At 54.9% G+C, this 10484-nt stretch overlaps 1 protein-coding gene across 2 annotated transcripts in view; it reads right to left on the reverse strand.

The window, feature by feature from the left end:
* Positions 1–4936, reverse strand: part of NUDT18 (nudix hydrolase 18) — a 23543-nt gene extending 18607 nt beyond the window's left edge. For both annotated transcript variants that reach the window (XR_013344589.1, XM_077805929.1), the window contains exons 1-3: positions 4893–4936; positions 3386–3546; positions 256–469 (exon numbers count right to left, since the gene is read on the reverse strand). Coding sequence is in view for 1 of the 2 variants with exons in the window: in XM_077805929.1 (XP_077662055.1) it covers positions 256–469; positions 3386–3544 (373 nt within the window). In the remaining variant the exon portion in view is untranslated. The remainder of the gene's footprint in view (positions 1–255; positions 470–3385; positions 3547–4892) is intronic.
* Positions 4937–10484: the final 5548 nt, after the last annotated feature.

A 10484-nucleotide genomic window follows, 5' to 3' on the forward strand; every position in this document is an offset into this window, starting at 1 on the left:
GCATAAGATGCCATAGGGGGGAGGGTGCAGTAGGAAGAGAAGCTCCTCTGAGCGCCTTCCCTTTTCTTTCTGCTCAGAACTGGAGCCAGCAAGCTGGACACAGCCCCACATCGACACTCCTCCTTTGGCTAGCTCCAGGAGGCTCCTCTGCCCCATGCCCAGGGCGGAGCTTGCTGCCTGCAGTGTCCCTCGCAATCCCCACACATTTTAGTCCCCAACCCCCACTGGGCGGGGGTAGGAGTAAGGGGGAAGCACCAGTTGGCCGAGCGAGGAAGACGTAACGAATCCAGATGGAGCCTCTCTCTTCCACTGCCAGCAGGGTGAGAGGCTCACACTCCAGCCCCGTCTCCTCCTTCACCTCCCTCTTCATGGCCTCCAGGATGGTCTCGTTGGGCTCCATCCTCCCGGCAGGCAGGTACCACGTCCCATAGCACTCATGCTTGGCCTCCTGCATCATCAGCACCTCGTTCTAGGAGAGAGGAAAAAAAATCCCAGGTCACACAACATAGAGCCATCCCAATGGGCAGGGACCAGCCCTGTTCGGATCACAGGACCTTGTTCCCAGCTACAACAAAACTTAGGGCTTCCGCAAGACTCCTCCCTACAGGCCAATTCTCCAGTCCAGTTTTCAGTGTCCCAGGAGGTGTGGGTCCCACCAGTTTCCATGGGAACCTAAGGGGTGTCCTCCCTAACATGAGATCAGTTAGGAACCACCGAGTTCCTCCACACCGTTCACTATTGTGTATTTCTAAGTTTAAAATGGCCCAGGCAATATGACTGCTACCCCTTCCTTTGGGAGAGTACTCCACAGCCAGAGAGAGCCCACCTTCCAGTTTTTTCTGCTCTCAGTCTACCCTACACTGCCCAGCCCAGCCCTTAGGCTTTGGAAAAGGAAGATAAAGGAATGTTTAGGTTGAGTTTGTTTGTTTTTTTAAATGATAATGAAAACAGTTTTTAAAACACACAGATACTTTCCCCTACAGAACATCTGCCATCAAACCCTTCAGATTCGCACATGACAACCAGAATGGCTAGAAACCAAGTCCAAACCAGGTGCAACATTATTATGTGTTGTTTGCACAGCACCAATGGGAATGCACATCAGGGCCTTAGAAACAGGACATTAGGTGTTGCCAGTAGAGCTATGCCAGCAAACCCCCCGAGCGGAGATGCAGATTATACTGGCAAAAAGGGGTTTTGCTGGTATACTTCATGCTTTTGCTGTCAGCAAAAGAAGCTCTCCTGGCAAAAGTATCTTTTTTGCTAGTATAACTGCATTTACACAAGGCCTTTTGTCAGCAGAGACATGCTGCAAAGAAACCAGGGTGAATAAAAATTGATTTAGAAAAATAAAAGAAAGTTTTATTTAAATGAGATTTTAAATTAAATACATTTTTCTTTTTAATTATAAAATGACGTTAGCCTATGATAAAGGCCTACTCTTACTCTGCTCTACTAAAATCATTTACATTAAATTAAAAACGGTATTGGGTATTACAAGTTTGCTGCCATGGTTTAAAGTAAAGTCAAACCACTGAAACAGTGGAAGTCACTGACGAAGCACCTGCAACCAGAGTTTGCGGACATGCTAACCCAGCTTTTGACAGCCTTTCACAGCTTAGCCTTTTATTAAGTAAATCATTGACTAAAGCAGGTACAGAGAGAATATTTCATTTCAATTAGTTCAGTTCAAACTTAAGAAACCAACCAGGAGTGGTAAAAGTATGAATGTTTGTCTCCCCCCCCCCCTACAAATAAACACTAGGCATAAGGATGAGAGCGATAAGTTCTAAAGTTTTGAAGGACATGGACCAGAAAAAGTCACTTCAGTTTACTAACAACAGATACTTCCTTTGTTTCGTAAACCAGTTGGTTTGAAATACAAAACTTGTTTTGATAAACTTTTTTTCCTGTTCCCATTCCCAACTCATTTGAGGGAGTTTTATTTAACTAACAAAAAACAATTTTAAAATGTTTTTTGTGCATTTTCACTTGAATTCCAATTTCCATCCAAATGGAGGTTGACACAAATCACAAGTAACAAAATTAAATCCTCTAGGAAAGTGTTTTTCAACCTTTTTGATGCCAGGGACCGGCTTGCTGCCTCCCTAAACTGTGTCAGGGAGATCTCGGGGACTGGCACAAGTTCATGGACCAGTTGTTGAGAAACACTGTCTAGTACAGTAGAACCTCAGAGTTATGAACTGACAGGTCACCTACACACCTCATTTGGAACTTGAGGTATGCAATCAGCAGCGAGACAGGGGAAAAAAAAGCAAATACAGAACAGTACAATGTTAAAAGTAAATTACTAAAAAGAAAAATTTTAAAAAAGGATTTGACAAAGTAAGGAAACTCTGTGCTTGTTTCATTTAGATCAAGATGGTTAAAAGCAGCATTTTTCATCTTCATCGTAAAGTTTCAAAGCTGTATTAAGTCAGTGTTCAGTTGTAAACTTTTGAAAGAACAATCATAACGTTTTGTTCAGCGTTACAAACATTTCAGAGTTATGAACAACCTCCATTCCCAAGGTGTTCATAACTCAGAGGTTCTACTGTATAAGAAATGCCACATCATTCACCACTTTCTAAATAAAAAATGTAAAAATTAAGAATTTAAATAAAATGTATGTTAAGCGATAAAACTGTTTAAATATGGTATTCTCCTGGTTAGCAAAAAGAAACAAGTTTACTTAAAGATTTATTTAATTGCAAATCAGTGTTTTCATCACTACCAACCAATGAGAATCAACCTTTGTTAGGAAAGTAACTAAAACATACATAGGCAAAACCAGATTAAAACTTATCTGTTAAATTGAGGTTCCCTGCTGACTGATTTAAATCAATCCACCCTGGCAAAAACAAAACAAAACAAAACAAAAACACCACACGCCTCTAGCTGATGTTGCTATGCTGGCAAAAGTTTCTAGTGTAGACCTGCCTTGGTTGTTAAAGGAGATTTAACTGTGTTATTAGTAACACAGATAAGGAAGTTGGGTCTCATTCCACCTTCTGCTACTGACCCACTGTGATATTGGGCAAGTCATCTCTCGTCTGTGCATGACTCAGTTTCCCTAAAGGTAACATGGAGAGACTACCCCCCCTTTGTAAAAGTGCTTTCAAACAAAGCTGTTAAGAGGATCATACTAGCGCTAATTAATTTTAAAACACAGGTCACAGTTTTCAAGAGTGGCCAGTCATTCTGGGGACCCAAACTACGAAAGCTTGAAGGAGCCTGATGTTCAGAGCATAGCGTTGAGTGCTCAGCGCTTTCTGGACTGTGGATGCTCACCCTGCAGTGACTGGATGCCATGGTGATGGGCACCATAGGAAACCCCCCAGCCATCACTCTGATTCCCCCAGCCAGTGCTCCAGGGACCCCTCACCTGGTCGTTAAGCAGGACAGCCAAGACGATGTAGCAGGCGGTCTTCCGCACTCTGACAGGGTGAGCGGGCACAGGGGCAGAGTCGTACCTCTCCTGCACCTCCCAACCCCTCCCGCTCAGCACGGCATCCAGCTCCTCCGCCAGAGCACCACAGGCCATGGCTGCAACACAGCAAACCCCACAACGGCTCAGTGGCACAAGGCGCAGCGACAGGAGGGCACCAGAGGGCTGTGGTGCCAGGGGAGCAGGGTGACCCGAGAGGCCCAGAAAGCGGGGCTGGGGGACCAGAGGGACACAGAGAGCGGGATGTGTGCGTGTGTGTGGGGGGGGAGCTTCAGAAGGGCAGATCTCTCCCCACACCCAAATATTCAGCTGTGCCTCCCCAGTCCCAGGGAAGGCGGGTTATTGGTGGAAAGCGGCAGTGAGGCTGAAACGCAAACGCTTCAGCCCACAGGAGGTTTGCTCCCAAAATATCCCCAACCCTCTGCACTGACACCTCTCTTTGGGGTGCGCAAGAAAAAGGGGGCACCCCTGAGAGTGGGAGAGGGGTCAGAGTGTGGCATAGGGGAGGGGGGACACGCTGAGAACTGGGAAACTGGGACCTGGGGGGCAGAAGGAGGGGCCCCCTGGGAGCTGAGGGGACTTGGGGGGAGGGCTGGGAGGCAGAGGGAGGGGCTCCCGGGGGCTGGGCGGGCTGGTGGGGGGGAGGCGAGGCTGGAGTTGGGGGGCAGAGGGAGGAGTCCCTGGAGGTTGGGGAGCATGGAGGGGGGCTGGGAGACAGAGGGAGGGGCCCCAGGAGCTGGGTGGGCTGGAGCTGGGGGGCAGAGGGAGGGGCCCCCGGGGGCAGGGCAGGCTGGGAGGGGAGGCTGGAGTTGGGGGGCAGAGGGAGGGGTCCCTGGGGGTTGGGGAGCATGGAGGGGGGCTGAGAGACAGAGGGAGGGGCCCCCAGGAGCTGGGTGGGTTGGAGCTGGGGGGCAGAGGGAGGGGCCCCCGGGGGCTAGGCAGGCTGGGAGGGGAGGCTGGAGTTGGGGGGCAGAGGAAGGGGTCTCTGGGGGTTGGGGGGCAGGAGCTGGGTGAACTGGAGGGGACTGGGAGGCTGGAGCTGGGGGGCAGAGGGAGGAACCCCCGGGGGCTGGGGAGGCTGGAGTTGGGGGGCAGAGGAAGGGGTCTCTGGGGGTTGGGGGGCATGGAGGGGCCCCCAGGAGCTGGGTGAACTGGAGGGGACTGGAGCTGGGGGGCAGAGGGAGGGGCCCCCGGTGGCTGGGCGGGCTGGGAGGGGAGGCTGGAGCTGGGGGGCAGAGGGAGGGGCCCCCGGGGGCTGGGGAGGCTGGAGTTGGGGGGCAGAGGAAGGGGTCTCTGGGGGTTGGGGGGCAGGAGCTGGGTGAACTGGAGGGGACTGGAGCTGGGGGGCAGAGGGAGGGGGCCGGGAGGGGAAGGCTGGAACTGGGGGGGTGGTGGCCGGGGGGAGGGGCCCCTGGGGGCGGGGTCAAGACCCCCCCAAACTTACTCGTCTTTCCCTGGCCGTTTCAGCTCCCTTCCCCCCCACACCCCGGAAGAGGCTGGCAGCTTTCCGCTCCCATTGGCCGGCCGAGACACCACGCTCACCTTCCATTGGGCGGGATCGCTGTCATTCAGGCTGCCCACGGCCGAGAGGCGGAGCTGCTCCTTAAAGGGGCCGCGTGCCCAAAAGGGTCGCAGTCTTCTGGGGCGGCCTCCAGAGGGACACGTGGCCACCCTGGCCCCCTGCCCTGGAGGCGCAGGGTCACCCCCGACACCCCAGTGACCCTGGGGCCCCCTCCATGGGGAGGGGTAAGAGGGCAGTGCCAGCTGCTCCTGGGGCATAGCTCCACGGGCTGGGGATAGCCAGGGTACGGGGGGTAGCATCACTCCCCACTCAAATCCGAGAGCTTTTCCGCGCCCTTCTATGCCTGCCCTCCTTCTCCTGGGGCTCCCCAGCTGGGGTTCTGAGGGGGTGGGAGTGGGTCTGAAAACCCATGGGCTCCCCCTGGCCCACCCCCACGTCCTCCTGGCTGCAGCCGTCACGCCAGGGACAGCATTGGCATCACTGCCCCCGGAAAGTGGGAGAACCAGGGCCTCGCGGCATCCCCCAAACCCTCATGCCTGCCATCTGACAACAGCCAGGACAGGGCTTCCTTGGTGTTAGCAGGTGAAGTCAGGGAGCTCAGAGGTACAGAAAGGGCACCAGCACCCTTTCCCGCATAAGCTGTGCTCGTTAAATGACAGGTAACAGCACTGCCTAGCCCCCAACAAGCAGGTCAGCTTCCCCCGAGCCCCCCCACTCTATCCCCCCATAAATCAACACACCCAATCATGTCTTGCCAATAGTTTATTGAGGATGGCTCCTTTTAACACTGATTGTAGGAACTCTGGATGAAATGCACTCTGCCTCCCCTGCATCCAACCAGCCACGCAGCGCAGGGCTGCCCTCACCCCCATATATTCACACAGTCTGACTTGGCCGGGGCACACCACTGCCTTACACCCAGAGCCCAGGGACACCTGTGAGCGGGAATCCCGGTCCAAAGAGAAAAGGTGGAGTTAAGAATGAGGACGGTTTTGTTCTGGGCAGGAAACGGGGAGCAGGGGAGGGAGGGATACAAGGCAGGAAGACTGAGGTGAGTGAGAAGGAGAGATGAGGGGGAAGGAAAGACGTGGAGAGAAAGCTTGGGGAAGGGGAGAGGTATGCAGCCAGTGCTGAGTGCACCAGGGACAGCAATTAGGAGGGAGATGGGGTATGCAGGCCGTGCTGGGGATAGAACAGCAACTGTCTCTGTTTTCCAGAAGCACAGTGGCCTTGGAAAGTGTGTTAGTGCCCCCCCCCACAATACAGTGTACTCATCTCAGGTGGCGGGGAGCAGGGGAAGAGAAGGAGACCAGTCTACGAGTTAGGACACCAGGGTCCTGTTCCCATCTCTGTCAGTGACTTGCTGTGAGAACTAGAAGACAGCAGTACTCAGCTACCTTGTCGAGGGGCTGTGTGGCTGAGCCCATTGTCTGTGAACTCTTTGAGATCGTGGGACGAGAAGGGACACGTGAGGCATGTCTGATTCCCAGATTGGCGCTTGTTCTGATGAGACTGACAGCAGGGGAGGACAAGGCCTGCTTCGACTATGAACTCCCTGGGGCAGGGACTGACTTTTTGGTCTGTTTGTGCAGCACATAGCCCAGTGGGGTCCTGATCCATGAGGGGGGCTCCTGGGCATTTCGGTAATACAAACAAGAATGAGTGGGAACTGGCCTCAGCCCCACCAAACTCATTTCACTGACTAGCTGCAGGATGGGAAGGGCTACCATGCAGGGCTGGTTTTGAAGTATCCACCTAGTCGTGGAAGTTCCCTCTGCCACCATCAGTCTCTGAACCCTCCCCACCCTTCCTTCGGCTCCAATGCCTGGAGCCAGGGGCAGCGTTTCTGAGGCTTTTTGCTTGCCTCACTCACAGGGTCTTTGTCTCCTGGAAAAAGGGAAATCCCAGCTAGCGGGCGGGATCAAGCCCTGGCCTCCCAATCCAGAGTCGCAAGCGGCTGGAGATGCCTGTGGAAAGAGGGGGGAGCGCAAGGCCCAGCCAAGCATAGCAGCACTGGCCCACGCATGGCAGCGTTCACCGGGCCAGCAGCCAACAGGAGCATCTGGGCTAAACTTACCCAAGCGCCTCACTTGACAGTGTCTAATTCACAGCAGCCTGAAATGGCCGGCTCTTAATCTGATAGGATTGGCTGCTTTATCCTCCCTGACCCTGGCTGACCCCGCCCTTGCAGGCTAAACTCTCAGCTCTTCCACATCTGCAGGGCGGAGCAGGGGCTCGGGAGGATGGAGTTTATTTTAGCTGGCGGGCTGCTGCACGGTTGCTGTCCAGAGGGTGCTGACGAGACTGGAGGATTCTAGCACTGGAAGGAGCCCCGGGTCTGGAGTGGCCTGGAGGAACTGTCCTAAAAAGGAAACAGGAGTGGGAGACGGGATTCCCCCTTCCTCCCTGAGCTCCCAAAGGGCAGTGAGTCATCCAGCCAGGCTAGGGCTGTGGCTTGCCAGAAGGGAAACAAGAACATTGACAGGGCAGCCAGGGGGGCTGTGTACAGGGCTGTCGACTGGGCCCGGCGGGAGCAACGAACATGGAAATCTGACACTTCCCCTTGCCAGCCCGTCCTGTCCCAGGATCTCAAAGTGCTTTAGGAACATCAGGGCGCTCAAGTCCCCACTCAGCATTATTGACACAATCAGGTCAGGGAGAGATGGGAACAGGACTCAGATTTTGGACTCCTACCCCTGCTCTGATCCTCATCCCTGACTCCCAGGCAGTCTCCCCAGCTCTAACCACTAGACACCACTCCCCTCTCACGGTTGGGAATAGAACCCAGGAGCCCTGACTGCCAAGCCCATTGCTGTATCCATATTACACCATCCTTCCCAGGATGGCCGCACCAAGAGCCCCATCCATGAGATGGGCCCATTGCCATGGGAACTGGACCCTCAAAGGGCCTGGCGGTTTTGGGGAGAGAACTGGCACTCTTTAGAGCATTGCTACCGATATGTCAAGCACCAAATGCCATAATCCCAATGGACATCCCTTGGGAGATCATGACCAGTGTGGTGACATCATCAGGGCAAACCTGCTGTGTGACGACATCAAAACGAGCCCTGAGCCAAAGGGCACAGAATGAACCCTGGCATGACATCATCAAAGGAAGCACAAATGCGAAAACACTACACACCATGACATCATCAGAATAAGTTCCTGGTGTGAGGCCAGCAGAACAAGCCAAGGCCATGATGCCCCAAATACGGCCAGCCAGTGCAGTGTTACAACTCGGATGAGACTCTGTTACGACCTCATCACAAGCTGCAACAAAACACGACGCCCATCACCACCAGCATCTCCAGTGATGTCACTATGCAGCGCCACCGTGGGCACCCCACACGATGCCAACAGGTGGGAGGGCAGCAGAGCTAGCAAGGAAACGGGTCACTCACCTGCTGCGTATGAGAATGGCCCCTGGCTGCCTGTGCAGGGTCCCCCATTCACATGAACGGCACCACAGCCCTGCACTGAGAGCACAGTACCTCTCCGTGCCCCAGAACACCCTCATCCTGCTCAGGCCAGGCATGGCTGTGCCACTGGAATCCCCGGCAGGGAGTTACATGCAGCTTCCCCGCCATTGTGTATTGGGGAGGGGGTTTCTAAGTTGGCCATTCCCTTCCCGCTCCTGCACCGGCAGAGCGGCCTCTGGCCTGCCACACACTTTGGAAAGGGTTAAGCAGCAGCCCGGGCCCTAAGGTTTAATTACAAAGGGAACTGCTAAACCAGAGAGACTTTTAATCCCTTGGCCTCCTCCCCACGCACACTGCCAACTGGTGTAGCAGAGAACAGATGGGAACAGGCCCTCCGGCGATTCACAGGCACTGGGGGAGGAGAGAGGCTCCACTCCTTTGCACAAACTGGGACCGCCCTTGTGCTGCCTGAGACCATGGCAGAGGGAGAAACCGAGGCAGAGCCTGAGAGTGCAGAAGCAGCCTCCCACCCTTTCTGGTGCAGAAAGAGCAGAGAGCTGTCGTGACCCCCCCACCCAAGTAGGGTTGCCAACATGGTATTTCAAAAATAAGGGACTGTTTTCTTAGCACTCCCACCTCACCCCTCCTCCTGATATTATCATTATTAATAATAATCAGCAGTACTCACCTACACTTGCCAGGGGTATTTCTTGCTGCTCTTTGCAGCACTCAGCAACTCCCAATCTTGTTGCACAGAGATGAAAAAATATAGGATGTCCCCTGTAATAAGGGACCATTGGCAACCCTACGCCCAAGCCACAACCTCCTGTGTGCTCCAGGCCTCTCCGCATTGGTCCGCAGGGCTCTAGGGAGAGCCCAGATGCTTGCTCCCCTTGGGAGGTGACCTCACAAGTGCACGTGCCACCTTCCTCCTGCCTTTGTTACTCCTGCTGGGAGGGACCGCCAGCCAGGCAGGATGGGCTGTTGCAATTACTGCATGATCTCGCCCCACTTAGCTCGCTCAGCCACCCTGCAGAGCAATGAGAGCGTGGCCTGGAGAGATGCAGGCAGACAGGAGAGTGGAATAAACCAGAGGACCTGTTTGATGCACCGATTAAAATGGTGTCTGCTGCCAGGGGGAGGAGGGCAGCAAGGGCAAGGGAAAGGGGATTTGGGGAGCAGCAGACTGTCTGCCTTCCTCACCTCAGCTGGGTGGTGGGACCTGCCCTCCCACTCCATTCCCCAGTTAGGGAGACAGGTCATACCAGCCTGCTCCCAGGGACTGCGGAGAGAGAACAAGGGGGCATGGCTGGGAGAGTGGGGGTCTGGTCAATATTGTCACTAGACAAAAGCCTCAGAAATGCCCCCCTCCCACACACACTAGTGCCACCCCCTAATCTGTCCACACACTGCTGTAGGGTTCAGGGAGACTCACTGGGTCGGGCCCCTCAATGATCCGGATTCTCAGTCCACAGGGAGCCAGCAGTGGCCACAGAGGAGAGATGGACACGGAGGTGGGGAAAGCGGGGAAGGCCGGGTGGAGATCTGGGTCTCAAACCAGTGCAATGGCATTGTTGGCTGATGGGTCTTGAGGTGGGAGGCTCCAGTGCCCTTGGTTAGCTCCCCCTGCCCCCAAGCCCCGCCCCAAGCCCCGAGACACCAGTGAAGGGGAGTGCATGACAATTAAATGGACATCGATTCTGCATGCGACATCGGCCGTGTCTCCTCGAAGACTCGTCTCAGCCGTTTATTTCCATGGCTCACCCACCCCTAGGCCCATCGGCCCTCGCCTCCACCCTGAGAGGATCTGCTGGGACGGAGACCTGGCCAAGGTCCCTCCCGCAGACCGCGCCGCCCCCGGGAGCGAGCACCGTGGCGTGACATCGCCGAAGTAAGCACCAAGTGTGACGTCGCCAGGGCGAGCGGCGGGAGGACGCCACGGGAGTAAGCACTGGGTGTGACGTCGTGTGGGCACGGCACGGGCTCTGCGGGGTAGGTGGAGCTGGCACAGCCGGCAGCAGCATATAGGACAAGTGCTCAGTGCAGAACGGTTGCAGGAGAAACCCAAGGAGTCCCGTGTGTCGCTGGAAGCTTG

This window comes from Eretmochelys imbricata, chromosome 26 (assembly GCF_965152235.1).
Source record: "Eretmochelys imbricata isolate rEreImb1 chromosome 26, rEreImb1.hap1, whole genome shotgun sequence".
Classification (NCBI taxonomy): domain Eukaryota; kingdom Metazoa; phylum Chordata; order Testudines; family Cheloniidae; genus Eretmochelys; species Eretmochelys imbricata.